Source organism: Coptis chinensis, chromosome 7 (assembly GCF_015680905.1).
Source record: "Coptis chinensis isolate HL-2020 chromosome 7, ASM1568090v1, whole genome shotgun sequence".
NCBI lineage: Eukaryota > Viridiplantae > Streptophyta > Magnoliopsida > Ranunculales > Ranunculaceae > Coptis > Coptis chinensis.
Window position 1 is genome coordinate 2,006,396 of NC_141462.1, and position 11,690 is coordinate 2,018,085.

The 11,690-nt window shown below is 33.7% G+C and overlaps 1 protein-coding gene across 2 annotated transcripts; it reads right to left on the minus strand.

The window, feature by feature from the left end:
• Window positions 1–147: 147 nt before the first annotated feature.
• Window positions 148–5,355, minus strand: LOC147485141 (peroxidase A2-like). 2 transcript variants are annotated; one of them, XM_086569838.1, is made up of 5 exons: window positions 5,228–5,355; window positions 4,923–5,142; window positions 4,608–4,796; window positions 4,357–4,522; window positions 148–677 (listed from the first exon to the last, which is right to left on the minus strand). In XM_086569838.1, exons 1-5 carry the CDS (start codon window positions 5,245–5,247, stop codon window positions 259–261), a joined length of 1,014 nt encoding a protein of 337 aa, XP_086425964.1. In that variant the 5' UTR covers window positions 5,248–5,355; the 3' UTR covers window positions 148–258. The 2 variants fall into 2 exon arrangements, with proteins under 2 accessions (XP_086425964.1, XP_086425965.1); XM_086569839.1 differs by having other exon boundaries at window positions 5,222–5,349.
• Window positions 5,356–11,690: the final 6,335 nt, after the last annotated feature.

The following is an 11,690-nucleotide window of genomic DNA, read 5'->3' on the forward strand; positions in this document are numbered from 1 at the left end:
GCTCGTTTTGTCTTTTTCTTTATTTTTGTTTTTTTCCCTCTACTACGCTTGTATGATTTTCTTGGATACTTAATAAATTATACCTTTGTATAAAAAATAAGCTAAAAAATAATAGTTATAAAGCGCAACTTAGAAAATGCAGAGGTGTATGCAAATTAAAACTGCCGGTGTAAATTGCTCAGCAATGAACGGACGAAATACTAATACAACTACACATTCTACCGCGGCATAATAATTACTCTGATCCATATAACAAATTTAACTTCCATTAACTTTCTTACAGTCCGATCTAATTTCTCCACTGCTTCCTGTCAATGGGCTAATGTTGCCCATATTAATCATAGACTCTGCAAAGCTGTCAAAAAATGCGGCCTGATTATTGACAAAGTTATTAACAATGACAATGGTGGCAGCTCCAGTGGTTGAAAACAACTCTTGATCTGATTGGAGGAGGCCTCCATTATTTTGAAGGTTGCTGAAATAGTTGTTGTCAAAATAGGTTGGCGTGGTAAGGTCTAGATTAACCAGAGTGCTTCCACTCCCATTTTGAGGACATCTTTGGCGAAGAATAGCTAGGTATGACGAGGCTAATGTTTGATCAGGATTTCCTGTTCCATTGAAATTGAATAAGCGATTGCTGAACGTTCGACATTGTGCTCGTCCAAATGTGTGAGCTCCTGCAAAAATAACAAAGACTTTTGTGAAATACAGCAAGTTGTTCGAGTACTTAGAGCATCTTTAGCAGAGCAGCCAAAAAAACACTAAAATTTTGAACCAAAAAACCACCAAACCAAAAAAACACCAAGCAACTTTAGGAGCAACATAAAAAAAACACCAAGCAACTACGCGGTTTTGCCAAAACCGCGCCACTAAAGCCCAATTGACAGGCCCAAGTCCCGCGGTTTTGGCAAAACCGCGCGGTGTTCAGAACACCGCGTGCTACTTCTATATAAACAGTTCCAAAGCCGCGCGGTTCAGTTACTTTCACCTCTTCTCACAATTATAAAACAATTTCCTTAGTTAAAAAAAAAACAAAAACCTACCTAAACTCTTAAAATTTGATATGGATCCTTTTGAACTTTTCGACTGTGATGATTGATAGTACACAGACGACATTGGCGATGAGGGAGAAGAAACTGAGGAAGTAGAATACGGTGGGGGAGAAGACAGTGGGGAAGAAGAACCCGAGGATGTCGCGCCGGATGATAGACATCCCTATGTACTGGAGTATCAGATGAACGACTTCGATTGACAATTTGCACCTGGAGAAGCACTTGATATGGAAGTTGTGTCTTCTACACGTGATACAAAACACGTGTCGAGTGCGATGACTAATACTCGGGTAATTAATTAGTTTTGATTAAATATTTTGAATATTAATTAGTTGAGTTGGACCAATTAATTATTTATCTTATACGCATTTTTTTTTATAATATCAGTATGTTGTTGACTACCGAGTTAGATCGGCTTTACTTGGTGTTAGAAAGTGGTGGAAGGTTATTAGGAGTTTGGATGAGTTTGTACATATTAGAGATAGTATTTTGTATACACCTTTGGGTATTTTGATTGATCTGATTATGAGAAGGGTGATTAGGCGATTGGTCATAGCTTTAGTAGAAAGATGGTGGAGTAGAACTCATACATTTCATTTTCCTTGTGCGGAGTTAGGGTTCACACCACTAGACTTCACTATGATTTCTGGGTTGAGTATCGGTATAGGCCAACCGATATCTTTTCATACAAATTATGAGAATATGGATATTATGCTTATGAGTTTTCCTCGTTTGGGTGCGGATGCTTATGATTCTTCTGGGATTAAGCTATCTCATATTAAGATCGCATATATGGAACCCCTCTTGCATCGATACACGGCGGAGTTAGCTTTGATTCTACCGGATAGTGAGGGTCTTGTCAAGATGTATGTTAGAGGCGTTTTTGATGTTTTTATTGGGCATGTTTTGTTTCCCAATGGTCATTCATTCTCTGACGGGATATTATGCTTATGTATCCGATTTGCATACTATGAGAGATTATGACTGGGTAGCTCGGTATATGCCACATTGATATCGGCGTTAGATAAAGCTTCCGCGGACATTCGAAGTAGAAGTCCCCTCAGGCAGGATTCACGGGACTTTTAGAGATTTGGTTTTATGAGTACTTTCGATGTCTTTGTCCTAACATAGACATGATTGCTGATACTCGCCCTAGATTTGCTAGTTGGTCAGGGCCTCACTTGACTCGTAACAGAGGGCAGATTAGGAATAATATATTTATGGCTCGTGCTCAGATTGATATTAGATCATTGTCATCTATTGAGTGGAGACCTTGGCGTTTGTCTACTGCCTTTGACGATCCAGTTGTACAACATGCTTGTGTGTTGTCACGTCACAGAGTTGTTTTTGCCGCACGTGGATCGGGTTTGGAATCTTGTGGCGACGGATGTTGGGGCGGATGATCGGGCGTTATGGAGTTCCATGTGCTCCCATGCCAGATGTTAGTGATGCAAAGTCGTGGGGTAGAATTCAAGTTCATGAAGTTCATGCCAGTGGTGGTCCTTGGCTAGATGCGTCTTCTTTTGTTGTTGATCAGACTGCTGATCAGTATTATAGATGGTGGAACCATGTCTCTATGGGTCCGTTGTTGCCTCCTGTTGGTCGGGCTAGCAACTTCGAGTTTGTGGGCCTGGAAGGGATGAGACGTGAGCTACGTATTCCTCATCCGCCACAGCCTGTTTACAACCCACAACCTCTGAATGCATATCAGCCAGCTCATGTGTCTACCAGCTAGTAATCCTCAGATGTTTGCTGTGTGTGGACCTGATGGGGAGTCTACTTATATTTCCATTCCTGAGGTGCCTCATGCTCGTTTCTCTGAGTTAGAGCCGCATATTGATCAGTATACCATGGTGAGTTTAATTATTTTATTTATCTTCTTCATTATATATATAATATGCACTCACACTGTATTTTCTTGGATTTTCAGGCTGAGGTTCGGGAAAGATATGAGAACCAGGTTCTTATATTTGATGGGATGAGGACTGCCCTGTGTCATTATAGCCAAGAAAGAGAGGAGGCATATTCTCAGACATATTAGCAATCCCAGCGTGCATATGACGAGACTCGGAAAGTGTATGAGGATATGCAACAAGTGTACACGCAGCAACATCAAGGATATGAGGAACTTCAGGCTGAAGTAGTTAACCTCCGATCCCATGCGCAGAAGATCATCGCCCTCGATTAGGAACTTAGGAGGGCGACCGAACGTCCAAAATAGAGAGGAGAGGGATCGAGTGGTAAGGGGCGTAAAAAGAGAGCTAAATAAATTTGATGTAATATGATAGGTTTTGGATTATTTTGGATATTATATGATTATATCATAATCATAGATTTTGGACTGCATAATCACAATCATAGGTTTTTAATTTCTTTATTTTTTTTTGATTTTGAATTACAATTCTTAATTTCTTCAATTGCACAATTGTTAATTTCTTAACTTCTATGCACAACTCATAATTTTTCAAGTTCTATGCACCACAGTTCTAATTTTCAGAAAAAACGCACGCGGTTTTGGCAAAACCGCCCATTGAAGCCCAAGTCCACGCGGTTTTGCCAAAACCGCGCCATAGAAGCCCATTTAGCAGCCCAAGCCCACGTGGTGTTGGAAAAACCGCGCGGTTTTGGCAAAATCGCGTGAGTGATTTGATACAGCACCAAACCTGGAACCAAATATTGGTCGATTTGGTGTTTGGTTTGGTGTTGTTTTGGTGTTTTTATCAACATGTAGTTCTCCTGAAGTTGAAAAAACACCAAATTCTTGGTGTTTGATGCTAGGTTGAGAATTTGGTGTTTGATGCTAGGTTGATATCACTGCTAAAGATGCTCTTAGACGGTTATTCCAACAATAACAATAAAAAAACGCGCCACTTAACCAATATAATTATATTATATATATAATCTTATAAGCGGCATTTCTCAACTCACACACACTACTTTGAAATCCGAATTAGCAGAATCTCTCATCTAGAGAGGCTCATGCCCACCTCTGTCGCGGGCGGAGAAAGGGCTATTTCAATGGCTATGCTTGAGCATCAATACAGCTGTATAGCTTATACTGGTCCTCTTTGAACTGAGGAGTGTGGTAGCAACTTCCACTAACTTCTCCAACTATGCTAGTTGGACACCAGGAAGAGTGTATACAAGGTTACTGTTGTGACTCACTTCTTTTTCATGTTTGGTACCTTACAACCTTGTTACAGCAACAATAGAAGGGTGGCTGTTCTTAAAGTGTCCATCATGCGTGTTATTCAACGTAACTAGAATCCAGTAGTAATGTAGTATAGGTTGGAAGAACATTTACCAGACAACGCTACAAGGTCATTGGTGTTGAGACCAACCGCTGAGAATTTGGCCGTAATGTTAGTTAGTCCTTCAAATGGACTAGGAATTAGCGTATTAGCTCCGGCTTGATTCGCTGTCGTGCTATCTCTTCTACCTAGCAAAACATCCCACGAAGGACCTCCTGCCTACAAACATGGACTAAATATCAAAAATGAAAAATATATAGCATGTAATCTTCTTGGGGAATTAAATTTATGTCTGGAGACATACCAAAGAAACAGAAGCTTCAGCTGCAATTGCAAGAATGTCAGCACAAGAAACAATTCCGGGGCAAGCATCTTCCAGTGTAGTCTTAATGGTATCAACCACATTAAAACCCCTGGCGTCAACATTCGGGCCAGCGTTTTTCTCGCTTTGTATGCTGCTACTATCGTCTAACAATAGTGATGCATCACAGCCCTATTGCATAAACACATATAGAGATTTTATTAGTACATACCTATCTCACAGACTGACAAACATGCGGAAAAACGATTCGAGTAGAAATAGATAAACGATGAGTGGTGATATGAGCTCTGGCTTTACATTAACAAAACAATCAAGAAAATGAAGTCGAAGAAGGCTAGCACCAATACGAGCGTCTGACAGCATAGCAAACCGTATGACACGATCAACAATCCTATATAGATTTGGGCATGTCTCGTCATAAAACGTACTATCCAGTTGCGCATTCGATACACAAAATAGAAATCCTATGAAAGTTACTAGTAAAACACTAGACGACGACATAGTCCTCGATTTTAGTCTGCAAGAAAAGCTTATTAATCAGCTGTAATATGACGATCACCCTCTAATCTAGTTGAATATATAGTGTAAGCAATTACCCTTACTCGAAAGCAAAAGATTCCATAACAAAATGAAAAGAACAATAATTTACTTTGGTTTGCTAGGACGCGTCACCTAATTAATCAGGCTAGGGGATTTGATTGGATTTTTCTATATTTCGCCCTGGGGCATCTTGCACTAAATAATTAGATTCAGCCAAATACATAAGTCAATGTCTTGCTATGCTATTTCTCTATACCCTATAGGCCTATACCATTTAGGTCCCAAATATTAATATTTCGAGATTAAAACTTTAAAGAGTAGTTCAATTTAGACCGGAGTTTTGTGAGATGTTTAGTCAAATGTCAATGACTACGACTATCATCCTATATACAACTTAAATTAGAAAATATGCGCATGCATTCTTTCGGGACTCCTTCAATGTATCCGCGTCTAATTTCGTTACTTAAATTGGGTGTTTGGGAAGACTTAGTATTTTACACAAACCCTACCTATATTAATATCCCTTCTGCCAAGATGCTCATAGGGAGCCATGTCAGCAAATTTTTTAAAATTCATATATATATATATATATATATATATATATATATATATATATATATATATATATATATATATATATATATATTTTTTTTTTTTTTTGGTTTGATTCGTGAGTATTTAAAACTAGCTATGAAAAAAGCTATTCGAGTTAAGAATTCGAGACTTGCTAATAATTAATAGGGCATGTGAAACATACTTGCTAATAATTAATGGGGCATGTGAAACATACTTGCTAATAATTAATGGGGCATTCCCAATTTCGCATTGAACCTACAATGTGGAGTGGGCAACTTATAGGTATTTATCATTAAATATGTTTACTTTCTTATTTTAATTGCTTATTTTTATTTTCCTTCTGCCAAGATGCTCATAGGGAACCATGTCAATAATTTTTTAAAAAAAGTCCTCACTTAAATAATAATTAATTTGTTGATTACTAATTTAACCTTACTATTGGTGTATTTTGCAATTTACATATATAAAAAAACATTTGTCTTTTCACATGTTTAGGAATTAAAACTAGATTTTGGACCCGGGCATACGCTCGGGATCTATTAAATATTTTATGTGCTGAAAAGGCTTTACAAAATGTCTCACACAAATTTTCGAGTCAGAATATATTTTTATTAAAAATAAATAGAACTATGTTAATGACCAGCGATTATGGTGCATAAGTACTTGGAAACTAAGGGATCAAATTGAGATAGCCTCTTCACTTTGTGGTTTAGGATATTAATCCGTAATTTTCAAATATAATTATCTTAAACTCTATCTAGCTTGAATAATAATTTTCTTAGATTTATGGTGATTTAGCGTCACATTTTCGAATAAGAATATATTTTTATTGAAAATAAACCGAAATACGTTAGTGAGCAACGATTATAGTGCATAAGTACTTGGAAACTAAGGGATAAAATTGAGATAGCCTCTTCACATTGTGGTTTAGAATATTAATCCGTAATTTTTAAATAAAATTATTTTAAACTCGATCTAGCTTGTATAATAGTTTTATTAGATTTATGGTGATTTAGCGGTAAATCATCACCATTCGGCTTACGTAATGTGTACAAATCACTAAAACAGATTGATTGTTTCTATATCCTCAAAGAATACACTACTCTCACTTGAAAAGATTTTTCACATGAACGTGTCCTACGAACGGGTGTCATTATATTAAATTATTCTAAAAAATATTAGCAACTATGCATAGCTATGAGATATGAAAATTATACTAATTACTCATTTAAATTTCTTGACCACTCTCTATAAAAAGGAAGCACCAAGCCTTGATAAAACTTATCGACTTCTTTTTATTGTTAGGTTTAATAATAGAAGTTTGATTGAAGCTTTGTGAGAATGTTCAATATGACGAAGATAATATTGAAGCTACTTGAATAGCAAGACATTCCCAATTACAATAAAAGAATTATAATAAACACTATTTAAAATGCAAAACTATATTTATTGAGACATTTATTCTCCCTACATATAATACAAATATGTTTTAGGATTATTAGTTCAATGCATTTGCATCAAGTTTTTTATTTTCCATTAATTATTCTTTGAGGTTAGTTTAATGTAGTACGTTGCATCCAGTTTCCAATTTCTCATTAATTATTCTTTGAGGTTAGTTCAATGCAATTGCATCAAGTTTCCAATTTCCCGTTAATTATTATTTGAGGTTAGTTTAGTGCAATTGAATCTACTTATTTATGATTTCCCGTTAGTTATCCATTAAGGTTAATTCAGTACAGTTGCATCAAGTTTTCGATGTTTCATTAATTAGTCTTTGAGATTAGTTCATTGCATTTGCATCCAGGTTCCAATATCCCGTTAATTACTCTTTGAGGTTAGTTCAATACATCTGCATCCAGTTTCTGATTTCCCGTTAATTGCTTTTCTAGGTTAGTTCGATAGTTTATAATTTGTTTGCATACATGTAAGAATCTGTTTTTATAAACTCACTTTCGTTTTGGGTTCCTAATTACTCGCAATTGCTAATGTGAGAAGGCTAAAAAAGTGGACATTTATGCTTTGAGGTCGGTCGCGATGCGATTACATCCGACTTCGATTTCTAGTTAACTATTTTTTTTAGATTATTTCAATGCATTTGCATCTAATTTCTGATTTCCCGTTAGTTAATTTTTTATTTTAGTTTAATGCAATTGCATCCAGTTTTTGGTTTTACATTAATTAATTTTTTTTGAGGTTAGTTCAATGCGGTTGCATCCAATTTTAGATTTTATGTTAATTGTTCTTTGAGGTTAGTTCAATGCATTTGTATCAAGTTTTTGATTTCGTTAATTATTTTTGAAGTTAGTTCAATACTGGTTACATCAAATTTATAATTTACCGTTAATTATTCATTTAGGTTAGTTCAGTCGCAGTTTCATCTATTTTTCAATGTTTCATTAATTAGTCTTTGAGATTAGTTCATTGCATTTAGATCTAGTTTCGATTTCACGTTAATAACTATTTAAGGTTAGTCCAATACATGCATCTAGTTTCTAATTATTTGAGGTTAGTTCGATACAATTATATTAGGTTTCGATTTCCGCTAACTATTCTTTAAAGTTATTTCAATGCATTTGCATTTAGTTTCGATTTCCCACCAATTATTCTATGAGGTTAGTTCAATGCGGTTGCATTCTGTTTTTTGATTTTATGTTAATTATTTTTGAATTAAGTTCAATACATTTGCATCCAATTTTTAGGTTTCCCATTAATTATTATTTGAGGTTTTTTGATGTATTTGCATACCGTTTCGATTTTCCGTTAAATATTTTTCAAAGATTTGCATCCAATTTATAATTTCTCGTTAGTTATTCTCTGTTATTAGTTTAATGCAATTTGCATAAAGTTTCGATTTCCCATTAATTACTCATTAAGCTCAGTTATGTATTTGAATCCAGTTTTCGATTTTCTTATAATTATCCAATGTGGTGTGTAATACAAACTTCTACTGATCCATCTGTAGTGTCCTTGCAAATATGACATAAAAAATAAATTATGTTTAATTTACTATGTGGGATCATCGAAGATTATCCAGTTCCCGATTTCCAGTTAATTATTCTTTAAATTATGCATGACTCATTATGTGAAATCTTCAAAGATTATCTACTTAGCGGGTCTTTGTTATATTAATTATTCTGAAAAATATTTGCAAAATATATAAAACTATTATATATTGATATTATATTGATCACTCAACCAAATTTTTTATAACGTGAAAATCTCACTCTCCATTAAAAAAAACATAACTCGCCTTTGATAAAACCCTTCAACTTCATTTTGTTGTTTAATAATAGAAGTTTGATTGAAATTTTATGAGATTGTCTAATAAGAAAAAGTTAATATATATTGAAGCTACTTGAATAGCAAAGAGTTCTCAATCATACGGAAAGACATAATATAAACATCATTTTAAATGCAAAACTATACTTATCGAGATATTCCCATAACATATAAGCCAACTATATTTTGAGGTTAGTTCAATGCATTTGCATACAGTTTCTGATTTTCCATTATTTATATTTTGAGGTTAGTTCAATGCGGTTGCATCCAATTTTCTATTCCGTTATTTATTTTTTGAGATCGGTTCAATACAATTGCATCAGTTTCGATTTCGTTAATTATTCTTTTTCGGTTAGTTCAATACATTTGCTTCCAATTTCCTATTAATTGTTCTTTGAGGTTAGTTCAATGTATTTGCATCCGGTTCGATTTTTTAGTTAATTATTACGTGAGATTAGTTTAATGCATTTGCATCCGGTTTCCAACTTTTCGTTTATTATTTTGATAAAGTTGCATTTGCATATAGTTTCGATTTTTACGTTAATTATTGTTTGAGGTTAGTTCAATGAATTTGCAACCGGTTTCGATTTCCGTTAATTATTTCTTGAGGTTTTGCATCTAGTGTATTTTTTGAGATTAGTTCAATGCAATTGCATCCGGTTTTATTTTCGATAATTATTTTTAAGATTAGTTCTAATGACTTGCATTATGTTTCCAATTTATAATTAATTTTTCTTTGAGGTTAGTTTAATGCGGTTGCATCTAGTTTCGATTTCTCGTTAATTTAATCTTTGAGGGTTAGCTCAATGCATTTGCATCCATTTTCGATTTTCCGACAATTATTTTTTGATGTTAGTTTGATGTATTTGCATCCAAGTTTTGATTTTCCATTAATTATTATTTGAGGTTAGTTTAATGCAATTGTATCCATATTTAGATTTTTCTATTAATTACTTTTTAAGATTTGTTTAATGATTGCATTTACATTCAGGTTTTGATTTTTAGTTAAATATTATTTGAGGTTAGTTCGATATATTTGCATCCAGTTTTGGGTTCCCCATTAATTGTTTTTGGCGTTAGTTTTATTCAAGATATTATACATATTTTAAAATATTTGTCATTATTGTTTTGCGTTATTATTATTATTATTATTTTCATTTTCTATTATATATTTTGTGATGTTATTTTTTTGTATAATTGTTTTTAACTATGTTTTGATCTTTGTGTTAAGGATATATTTGAAAAAATAAGGTGCTTTATCATAAACACTAAAATTGTATGATTTGTAATAGAGAATTAGTTTTACAAATCACCCTTTTTTTTAGCAATTTTTTTTTATTTGATCAAATATATAAGAATTGGAACACTAAAAGTGTTTGATTCGTAATAGGAAATTATTTTCTACAAATTATTTATTTTTTAGCATTTTTTTTTATTTGATCAAATATATAAAAATTGGAAATACACTCAAACTCTCCAAATATAAGAATTAGAAATACACTCAAACTCTCCAAAGAGATTCCATATACGTGGAATTATAGGCTATTAGAAAATACTATATTTCATATTGCCATATATGATAGAGAAAAGGCTAACTCTCCTATTAGAGTGCCACATAGGAGAGAGAAAATCCTCTTTTAAAGGTCTCTGCTTTAGTATATAGATAGTAGAAATAACCAATTATATGCCCAATTTGAATTGTGGGTAATTAAGTAATTAACAACTCACAAAAACAAAACAAATCCCCAACCTTTGTGAAACACATAGCGGCAATATCTCTCAAATCTCTCTCTCCAATCTTTTTGAAGAATATCAAGAAAAAGACATCGCCCTAATATATATATATATACAGGCCCAATCTTAGACGTACATACTTATTTTAAAGTAAAATAAGTACGTAACTAAAACATCACTTTGAAAATGAATCCAACTCTAATTTTTTGTGGGTATTATCTACATACCATGAAGATCATCTCCACAAAATTTGAGCTCATTTGGAAACCTCTAACCTAGCTAAAAATTGTTGTCATCTTTAAAAAGAAATATAATGGTCCAGAAAATAGTATTTTTGCAATAATCTTTTGCCTAAGTTAGAGATTTCCAAATGAGTTGAAATTTTGTAGGGATGATGTTTATGGTGAGTAGATGATATCCACAAAAAATTACGTTTGAATTCATTTTATAGGTAAAGTTTTACTTACGTACTTATTTTAACTTAAAATAAGTATGTACTTCTAAGATCCAGCCTGTATATATATATATAGCTAGGCTCCCAAACGGATGTACTTATACAGACCTAAGGGTAAAATTGAAATCTCACTCGTGATTACTCAAAACCCAAAACCAACAAAATCTCACTCGGCATTCACAATTTCTCCCACGTAATCCTCTCATATTTTATTTCCACTATCACCGCCCTCCCACTCCTGGTTCTCTTGATGATTCTATAATGCATAAAGATCATTAATTCGCTTTAACTCCCAATCCAATTGAAACCCCAAAGTGATTTATTAGCATTAATATATAACAACAACAATCTTAGTAACAGTGCATGCCAGTTCAAAAAATATGAAATAGATCAATCAAAAGACCTCAAATCAGTAAAGAAGGGAGAAGAAATTCCTTTGATTTAATAGGAGAAAAAAAGTCCCAAAGGCAGAACAATTTTCT